The sequence below is a fragment of the Cotesia typhae genome, unplaced genomic scaffold, assembly GCF_013202065.1.
Source record: "Cotesia typhae breed Kobodo isofemale line unplaced genomic scaffold, CoteBio_Ctyphae contig_5, whole genome shotgun sequence".
Classification (NCBI taxonomy): Eukaryota; Metazoa; Arthropoda; class Insecta; order Hymenoptera; family Braconidae; genus Cotesia; species Cotesia typhae.
The window spans coordinates 12699463-12710595 of NW_027423757.1; the positions used below are offsets into that span (position 1 = coordinate 12699463).

At 26.3% G+C, this 11133-nt stretch overlaps 1 protein-coding gene and 1 non-coding gene across 2 annotated transcripts; both read right to left on the reverse strand.

Moving 5' to 3' along the window:
- Nucleotides 1-28: 28 nt before the first annotated feature.
- On the reverse strand, nt 29-4272 carry LOC141530896 (5-phosphohydroxy-L-lysine phospho-lyase). Its single transcript, XM_074248277.1, has 9 exons — nt 4211-4272; nt 4033-4127; nt 2756-2874; nt 2455-2689; nt 1818-1908; nt 1335-1543; nt 969-1194; nt 300-698; nt 29-222 (listed from the first exon to the last, which is right to left on the reverse strand). The coding sequence occupies exons 2-9, from the start codon at nt 4113-4115 to the stop codon at nt 118-120; spliced, it is 1467 nt and encodes a 488-aa protein (XP_074104378.1). The 5' UTR covers nt 4116-4127; nt 4211-4272; the 3' UTR covers nt 29-117.
- Nucleotides 4273-7170: 2898 nt separating this feature from the next.
- Trnas-aga (transfer RNA serine (anticodon AGA)) lies at nt 7171-7274 on the reverse strand. Its single transcript has 2 exons — nt 7238-7274; nt 7171-7215 (listed from the first exon to the last, which is right to left on the reverse strand). It is a non-coding gene; the product is annotated as a tRNA-Ser (tRNA).
- Between the last annotated feature and the right edge of the window lie 3859 nt (nt 7275-11133).

The window sequence follows — 11133 nt, forward strand, 5'->3', positions numbered from 1 at the left end:
TGCAAGTGATATTTAATAAATAAATCAATTGTCAGTTAAAATTATTTATTAATTATTTACAAGACTATTTACACTAAATCAATAAAAAAAGAAAGATAAATTTATAAAAAGTATCTGTTAATTCGCCCGAATAGCCACGGATTTAGCCGGACTTGGTATCGAAGGATCGATATCCACCTTAGAGATGACTGCCTCGAATATCGCGGTCCTCGGTTCGATTACCTGGTAAATAAATAATAAGAAGGATTAAATATCTTGTGAGTTTAAATATTAAAATGAAATAAATATTAGAGGCGTACCTGATCGATATCAAGCTGCACCTCCTGCAAGATGTAGTCGAGGGTACTGACAAAGTGATCCGCGTTTTCAATCGAGAATACCATCGGAGGTTTTAATTTTAAAATATTATTATCGGGGCCGTCGCTGCTCACTAGAATTTTCTGGTCCTTCATTCTGGATACGACGTGCTTGGCCTCAGCCGTCGCGGGAGTTCGCTCCTCACGATCACGTACCAACTCTATTCCAATAAATAATCCAACACCACGTACATCTCCAATAATAGTACGTCTTCGAGATAATTTAATTAATTCGCTCAACAAGTAACCCCCGACTTTTGCAGCGTGCTTTTGAAGCCCCTCTTTTTCAATTACTTCCATCACTGCGTTCGCTATCGCACACGACACCGGGTTGCCGCCGTACTGGAATTAAGTTTTTTTTTTAACAATTATTATTTATTTATTATCAAGACTGATAAATAAATAAATATATCGGCTGTAAAGAGTTTATGGATTGACAATAAACTCGATGGAAAAGTAGGGTAGTATTATTATTATTATTATTATTATTATTATTATTATTATTGTATAAATGTTGCTAGTGAATAGTGTCAGTCTTAAACGCCAATGAAAGCAGAGAAACTTTCTCGATAAAATACAGTGTATAAATATATATTATTATAGTTTACTTACGGTATTAAAGTACTCGAGGCCAGTACTCTTAAAACTCGCGGCAATCTCCTGAGTTGTTATTACTGCTGCTACAGGATGCCCATTTCCCATTGGTTTACCGATCGTTACAATGTCCGGTATTACCTCCTCGCCGTAAAGTTCAAAAGCCCACATATGTGATCCTACTCTGCCGAATCCTACTTGAACTTCATCTGCGATACATAAACCCCCGGCATCACGGACATGCCTAGATAATATCAAATTATTTTTATAATTCATTTTTTTAATTTTTAATCAAGAATTTTTCTTTAATTTTTGATAAATAATTTTTGTTTTTAATTTTAATAAATAATTTTTTTTTTTTAACTTTTAATAATAAAAACTCACCGATAGACATTTTTAAAATAATTAACTGGCGGAATAATTTGCCCGCCAACAGATATAAGGCTCTCAGCAATAAAAGCGCGAATACCCCGTCCTTGAGACTTAACATTATCGCAGATCCTCTTAACGTCATCAGCGTACTTTTCACCGAGATCCTCCTCCGGATAGTCCACGTCTCGATATTTTCCGCGATAGACATCCGGGCAGGGAGCCTGAGGAAGAAAAAACATAAAAAGTTCAACAAAAAATAAGTATTTTAAAGACTGAGACTGTGTTGGGACTCTAGTGCGTGCAGGGATTAACAATCGCCACTTAGTAGGTCTCTATTACATCTATCGCAATTTAACAACTGGAGAAACTGTGAAGAGCTCCTCGGCTCGGGGAAAAAAAAAAAAAAAAAAAAAAAAAACCAAGACAAGGATTAAAGGATGGAATCTAAAAGATGCCCGATTAAATTGTATAAGTGAGGGGAGTTTGGATTCTTACCACGTGTACCCACTCCTTCTTTCCGTTCTCCAGTTGATTGAACTTGTAGGGCGAGATATCGATCAGCGAGGTCAAATGTCCGTGATAAGCGCTAAAATCAGACATTTTTCTCGTTTATATTAATTTAATTTATCCATTATAAATATTTTTAAGCTTCATAAAAGTAAAAATAAGTCTACTGGCCCGGAATAATTTTAAAATAAATTTATTAACTGTTTTTATTTTCAATTTTCATCAGATCTGCTAATAATACTTGTCCATACATCCCACGTACGTAATCTTGTGTCACCTGAAATGACAAGAGGATTATGTGGATGATAGACTTCCGGCAATGCGGAAAAAGTAATACGGGGATTCCTTTCTCTCGCACTTGCTACGTTTTTAGTAACAAGACGTGTACCTTGAATCCTCGAGCTTTTGTGTTTGTTCACACAAATAATAATAATAATAATAATAATAATAATAATAATAATAATAATAAAAGTGTGCAATAGATGTTGATAACTGATAGAGCAATATCGAAAATTTTAAATTTTAATTTTAAATTATTTTATAATTAAGAATATTAAATGTAAAAAATAATAATAATCTGGCCCAGTAGACTTTGATTTAAAATTTAATTAAATAATTAACTAACTGGTCAACAGCAATGACGTCTTTGTTCCCAGTATGGGCCTCAGCGAGTCTGAGGGCCAAATCGTTGGCCTCGCTTCCGGAATTTACCAAAAAGCAAATAGACAACGGCTCCGGCAGCAGCGAAGTCAATCTCTGGGCGCAAACTACCAAATTGTCATGCAGAAACCGATTATTGGTGCTCAGAAGAGCCATTTGTTGCTGACCGGCTTTAACTACTTCCGGATGACAGTGTCCCACTGAAAATTTTTTATTTTTAATAATCATTATATATTTTCTATTTATATATAAAAGATAATTTTTACCGTGAGCAACGTTGTTGATGCAGTCGAGATAACACTCTCCTCGTTCATTGAACATATATTGTCCGGATGCTTTCACAATTTTCAAAGGATTTGATCGATAAAAAAGCTTACACGATTGCCTGTAATCAATTTTATTTAATTTTTTCTTTTTTTAATTAATTAATACACTCTGAATAATTACCAACAAAAAATCTAATCGCGACGATTGCTTTATACAAAGTTTTTATCGAATTCTTTTTATCTGATGAAATTTTTCCGTACTCGATATCGATTACCTTGAAGTTTATTTTATAATAATAATAATTATTATTTGAAACAATTATTTTTATGAAATAAAATTTTTGAATTCTTTTAATAATATAAATAAATAAAAATTGCCAAGTATCATTTTATGTCAGCCATAGATTGCAAGTTTTTTGATGGAATATTTCCTCAGTAGTTTAAAGCTCAGTCACGTAGCGACGATAATGATTTCCCATGTGATATCGTATAAGACGAAAGACGAAAAACGAAAGACGAAAGGCAACATCCAAGTGAAGATTTAAGTACCCAAAGTGCTAATGCGTCGGTTTAACGGGTTAACTTTATATTAAATGAGGGATTTATGTCTCTCACTCTATATCATACACTTAATGCTGGACTCGGCTATCTCGTCAATTTAATACCGCGCGAATAGACACTCACACTTTTACACCTATCTATTGATCATTATGTAATATATGAATTATATTTGAGAGCGAATAGAGGTGAGGGAGAATACATTGGAACTGAACACATGGACAGGAACTGAACGGGATATGGAATATCGTTGTCGCCGTTTCTACCTATGAATTATCATATGCTCGTGACATTTTATCACATACAACCCAATTCTCACTTATCCCAGTGATAATATGCTAATTTGCGGGACCTCTCTGCTCTATACATATACTGATGATCGATTCTACCGGCGTCATCCGCAACGTTATCAACTCGACCATAATAATGCCTCCAATAAATTTCCTAAATCTCTGATCCTATTTTGATTATTTTTCCCTGATAATCGGTTCAAATTTTTTTATATTTTGTTTATTTATTTTAAAATAAAATTTAATAAAAATTCATTTAAAAAATCGGGAACTTTGACAGTAAAATATAAAAATTAATTTATCTAATTTTATAGACTTTGTAATTTTTTATAAATTAATAATAATAAAAAAATTAAACATTTTTCTTCCTTTTAAAGTTCCAAATAATTTTTACGATAATTATAAATTAATAAATAAATAAAAACTTACCCAATGTGTCGCTCTCGCAGTTTCAAAGTATCATTTTTAGACATTTGCTCAAGTGATTCCGAAGTTTTATTAGTAGGCGTCATTTTTCTAACTCACTATAATTTTAAAATAAAAAATTGAAATAATAAATAAATTAAAAAAAAAAAAAAAAAAAAAAAAAAGAAGAAGAAATAAAAACCTGAAAAAATGAAGATGATGATTTCTCAGCTTCCGAAAGCAATTGTCAACTTGAGTTGAGAGTGTCCCGACCTATAATGGTGACGTCATATATAGCACTCGAAGTTGGCGGGAAAAAGCGGGGATCTGCGCGCGCATTTAAGTGTGATTATTATTATTATTTTTGTTTATAGGCGTATTATATAAGCAACACAACTCTAAATCCCCACAAAATAGAAATATACATTTATTAAAGACATATATATATATATATATATATATATATATATATATATATATATATATATATATACACATGATATATGACATATGGTCAATACATGTATGTTAATATTATATCTTGAGAGTTTACTCAAGCTGTATCTATTTAAACTTCTCACATTAGACGGTAAATTAAGGCACCCTCCAGGTTCAAGCAAATACATATTTTATATTCAATGTTAATAGGTACTTTAAACCATTTAGATAATCGCAAGGCATCCAGATGACATGATGAGTTTGTTAATCAGTGACCCTCAAAACTCCAAACGGGTCACCTTGAAGAATTTATTTATTTAAATTATTTCAGCGCGAAATTGCAATGAAAATTGACGATAAAACTAATAATAATAGTTGGCGTTATCGAATGAACAAGCGAGGGTCATTGCAGCTGTGGAAGATTGCAGGCACGTGAAGGAGGCTCGTTCCAAGTGTGATCAAACATTATTTTCGATTATTCATTATTTTTATCCCGATCGATCTAATTAAACTGCTTGTTAAAAGTCTCTGGTGATAGTGATTATTATTGAGAAAATATATTTAATTATTTATTTCTTAAATATACATTGTAGATCTGCAAATATTGTTATCTTAATAAATAAATCACTTTTATTGTTATTATTAACTATTTTTTCAATTAATAAAATTATTTTTATTTTTTATTTTCAAACATTAAAAGTTATTGAATAAAAATAAAAAAAAAAAAAATTTAATGATATTGTCAGTTGCAAAAATAAATAATAGGAAGAACAAATAATAAATAAATAAATAAATAGATAAGAGATCAAGTTGGAAAAAAACAATTCACGTGCTTACCAAGAGGCTACACGTGCTCCCAGTTATAATATTACGATACGATAGAACAAATAAAGATATATATTTTATATAGATATAATAACCGGGTATTTATGCAGGTGCATTCACAGCGGAAAAAGTCCTCTGATAAAACAAACTCCGTTAAGAAAATACTTTAGCAAACTCAACAAGCTCAACTTACGATTGACTTATCAATTATTTTCTCCGCTTGGCTTAAAATTACGAAACCCCGTTATCGCAGTGGAAATTTCTCAATAAAACAATTTTGCAATAAAATTAAGTAAGTAACGACGAAGAATAAAATTTTTAAAAAAATTTTTCAACATTATTGAAAAGAAATCGAAATTAGGTGGATAGAAAAGTGGAAAAAAGATAAAATGAAAACGATAAATCAATTGAACGCAGTAGTGCGATACTAATTTAGTGATGTGAGAGCCGAACCGATGTGGAATGTACATATTTGTGCTGCTCGTCGAATAGAACGAACGAGTATGGTATATTCGGTTCTATCGAAAAGTTTAATTTACGAATAGTGTGAGAATAGAGTTAACAAATTGCTGTCAATGAAAATCAATTTAAATCTCTACTCTGCTGACTATAACCGATGCTACTGCAACTGTTATCACTCTACACTGATTAAGTAGTTTCGTACTTTCACCAGTCAGACTACTCTCTCTCTCTCTCTCTCTCTCTCTCTCTCTCTCTCTCTCTCTTTTTTTTTTTTCATACGCTGTTATCTTCCATTTATTTTATTCATTGTTGTCGCGACCTCCAAATCGAATAGTAATTCGCAAAAAATAACTAGACTATCGGTCATGTGTCATGATTTATTGATAACTCAGGTAATTATTATTATCCTGAATTAGATAATGTCAGTAGTTTAAGTACGTGATAATCCGACCTACATATTTATTTCCAGATCATATTAAATTTAAAAAAAATGATTATTATTATTAGGCATAAATCAGTAAACTATATTTTAATAATAAAAAATTAATATTGTACCTTAAAGACGCAAAATTAAATAAAATTTATAAAAAATTTTTTTTAGAGAATTTAATTATTTACAAAAAAAAATTGTTACGATTTTTTTGTGTCTTTAATAGTTGACCCATAAATTTAATTTTAAATTATTTATCACTAATTATAAATTGTAAAAAAAAATTATTAATTTTTTTTGTTTTAATAAAATTTAGATATAATTATTATTATCACAATAAATAAGTGATGTCCGCGTGATTAATTCTTATGGAACAAAAAAAAAAAAAAAAAACATTTTTTACAACCGGATGTTAATTTAAAACTACCGATAATATGTTAAATGTTATCTATAAAAAAGTTATGAAAATTAATTGGTCAGTACTTTTCAAGCGCGCTGATAAAAATACACATAAAAATACACCTTCATGTTATCTACATTAAAAATTTCCACGCGATTACGTAAATAACGTCATTTATAATTATCTCATCGGCAATCAAGAGAGATTCATCGGTGTTTGCGCTGAGATAAGATGGATAATTTTTGATCAAGTGTCCTGGTACTTGATATTAATTTTTATCTCACTTTTTGAGAGATTTTGATCATAATATAATTAAAAATGAGAGGTTTAATTAAGCTTGGATGGAATTATCCATCAAAAATTTTTTATGTGGCTTGATTTAGTCATTTATGATTTTTTATTTGAAAATAAATGTTCTGATTAAAAATTTGCTATATTTAATTGTAATTTATAAATTTTAAATATTAAACTACATCTAAAAAAATTTAATTTTAGTTAATTTAGTTAATGCTCTGTAAATAGTTTATATAATGATTGTTTATTTAATTTTATTTATTATTTAAAATTTTTAATTGCTGGATAATTAAAATTAAAAAAAAAAAAAATTCGCAGTCGGTAGGACTCGAACCTACGCTCCCAGAGGGAATCTGATAACTAGAATTGTGATAACTAAATTCTAGTCAGACGCCTTAACCACTCGGCCACGACTGCTCCCTCAAGCCAATAACATTCAAGGTTATATTTTACCTTACAATAATTTATTAAACAATAAACTAATTTTTAAAAATAGTAAAATTAAATTTTAATTTTTTTAATAATAAATAATTGAAAAAAACATTTTTATAAAAATTGATTTTACTTTTTTTTCACATTAAAATAAAAAAATTTATTCGGGGCAAAATGGACAATATAAATTTATATTTTTAAACAAAAATTTCGGACAGAATAATTAAAATTTTTACAGAATAATAATTATTTTTATTTCAAGTTTTATAATTTTACAATTTAAAAAATTAAAAATAATTAACTATTGTATATTTTAATAATAAAATATTTTTTTAAATAAATAAAATTTTTTTCAACAGAAGAATATAAAAAATAAAAAAATGTATGAAAATTTATTTAGCCGACATTTAAACTTTTATAGAATTTTTTTTTTTTTATTGATAAAATTATTAGAAAAAAATTAAATGAAAAAATTCCACAATTAAAAAATTTGAAAAAGTATGCGTGCAATTTTTTTTAAATATTTTTTTTATTGTTAATTCAATTAATAAAAATTTTTCGCTGTCGACTAATTTTAGCTTAAAAAAAATGTTTAAATATTTAATAAATTACTAAAAAAGTAAATAAATAAATAAAGAAGCATAGGATGAATAAATGATAAGCAAATATATGACGAGTATCATATTTATTATGACATCGATTTATAATATTTAATACAATATAATTTGTTATATGTATGTATATAATTATCTTCATTATAATATAATATATATATTTATATTTATTTATATATTTTTATTTATTTATTTATTTAAATCTTATATGTGAAAACCACACATACCTTAGCGATAAAAATGAAATTAAATAGCAAACACCAAAAGAGCTATTATTCAACCAGCTAATTAATTTCTGCTCTCGGTTCTGTAAATAATAAGCGTTTAAATTAAACGAATGTGTACATTTATATTTCATTAAAAATTAAACTAAATAAAACGATTAATTGTGAGCACTGCATTAACAGTCGAGATTAACGTAGTTCATTTATATCCATTAAATATTTAACTTTATTTTAATTGTAATAATTAATAAATTCATCGGAAAAATAAGCGTGAATTTTTTTTTTTTAATTTGATAAGCTAATTCACTTAATTAAATGGTTTACTCTTTTTTATTTTTTATTTTTTTCACTTTTTAATTATTTATCCGCCGATGTAATTTATTAAACGTCCAAGTAAATTACATCCGATTTTTATTAATACGTAATGTCTGTTATATTTTTTTTTATTATCTTTATATATATTTATATATTTATGATGTATAATATATAATAGTTTTATAATTTCTATACGTACTTAATCGTTAAGTAGAAAATGTTTAAAGTTGCTTAGTAAATATATATATATATAATATGTTGTGTAAGTATATATATATATCACTGTATAAAATAAATATGACGTATTTACTCACAATATAATTTTTATCAAGGAATAGATATTTTCTTTATTTATTACTCTTAATTTTTTTTAAACATTACTTTTTTCTTCAATTAAAAATAAAACCTGAATTTATTTTTTTTAATCTGTTGTAAAATAATTTTTAAAACTCGCGTTTCTACCCCTATCAATAATTACTTATAATTTTTATTAATATTACCTCTAGATAAAGCTCTAAATCATTTACTATAGACTTTTCTGGTGTAACTTTTTTTTTACCAGTTTATTTTTTTAATAATTATTTTATTTCATTTTTATTAATTAATTTTTTTTTTTTTTTTTTTTTATTAATTCTTGACCAAGTGTAAAAATAGATTTATCAATCTCCGTTAAATCTCTTGCTTAGATTTTTTTCATCATTTTATTTTAAAAATTTTTTTTAACTTATTCTTTCTCACTTTACTGACTAACTCGGGCAGGATTTAGATTAGTTTTATTTCATTAGATTGCAAAATGATATACTGAATTAGTAATGAGCTTTTGCTGGACAATTTAATTATTCGTAGAAACGCGAGTACATTAGCTATCCAGAAATCAATGTAAAAAAAAAAAAAAAAATTAATTTTTTAAAGATTTAATTAATTAATTTTTTTCACTAAAATTGCTGGAAAATTTGATGAAAAGCTAGCACGTTACTACCACATTTTTTTAAAACTTATTAATTAATTTTTTTTTTTTTTTTTTTCATTTTTTCATTTTTCATTTCCTACACACACTAATTAGGCTAAACACCTATTCGACTAATGTCAATTTCATAGATTATCATGTAATGGGGATACATAAAATTTTTTTTAATTATTTAATTAATTAATTATTACTGTTAATATTTTTTTTTTTTTTTTTTTTTTTTTTACTATTTCTACACTAGTCGAGGTATTCTAAAAATTTAAATCTTACCCGGATGCAAACAAACGGCAGGCGGCAATCTCGCCATCACAATTATTTTTAAAATTTAATTATCTTTACAATAATATTAATTTTTTTTTTTTTTTTTTTTTTTTTTTTCAACAGATTCTATTCACCAGAGACAAACAAAGTGTGCAAAGTCATTAGTTATTACAATTGAGCAATTTTATGATGACAAATAAATATTTAAGCGATCGCGGATCCAGCCAGCCTCATTTGTCGCAAATTTTTAAACTAAATTATTTTATCCTGTGACATATCACCAACAGAGACAAATCCTTGTCTTTTAAACAAAAGGATCTATCCTTGCAGATTTATTTAAACAATTATTTTTTTTTTTTTTTAATCTTAATTATTAATTATAAATTACTAGTTTTTTAATTATTTAATTTTTCCCCGTCGACACTGAATTTTTCTTACGATTTTTTTATTTTTATAATAATATTAATATGACAATAATTATAGTTGTAATTGTTATTGTTACTGTAATAATAATTATGATAAATAACTATATTAACAATGGAATTATTTAACACTGGAGAATATACGATTACAAGACAGAGCAATGTTTATATCTCTTAATAATTAATCTTAAATATTAATTATACGATATCAACATCGCTGGTTAGTTATTAACTTGCAGACTGAGATTTTTCACATTGATTTTGACGAGGCACTGTTCAGTGTTACTAGAAAAACAATAACAATAAATATTATTTATTAATTTTTATTTTTATTTTTATTTATTATTTAGCGGCTTATTATTTATTAGATTAAAAAAAAAATTTATTACTCAGAAATTTAAAAATTGCTTTAAGTAGAACAATCGCGAACGCAGTGACAAGGGAATTGATTGACCCATTCGGTAATCAATTTACAATTATTATTATTATTATTATTATTATTATTATTATTTAAACTCTTAGTTTAATTTGATTTATCTTGTGGGATTTATGATAAATTATTACAATGACAATTATTATAATTAATAAATATGTAAGCGAATAATAATTAGAGGCAGGTGTCGCAAAATTTTTTAGGTGATATGTCAACGTTTAATTTTATTAATAATTCAAATAATTATAATTAAATTATAAAATTACAGAGATCATTCAATTACGGATTGTCAAAACTGACAATTTTTTATTTATTTAAACGCATTTTTTTTTAAATATATAAGTATGCATTTTATAAATTTTTTAAAATGATTTTGATCGATAAAAAAAATAAGAAAATTATTTAATTATGCTAAATATTTTTTTTTTTAATTAATAATATATCATTATAAAAAAAAATTGAAATATAAAATAATATCGATGTTAAGTAAATATTTTCCATACTGAATTTTTTTATTTAAATAAATAATATGATTGTGTATAAATATTTATTTATTTATTTATTTACTGTATCGTCACTATAAATATATTTTTTCATATTTCCCTTTT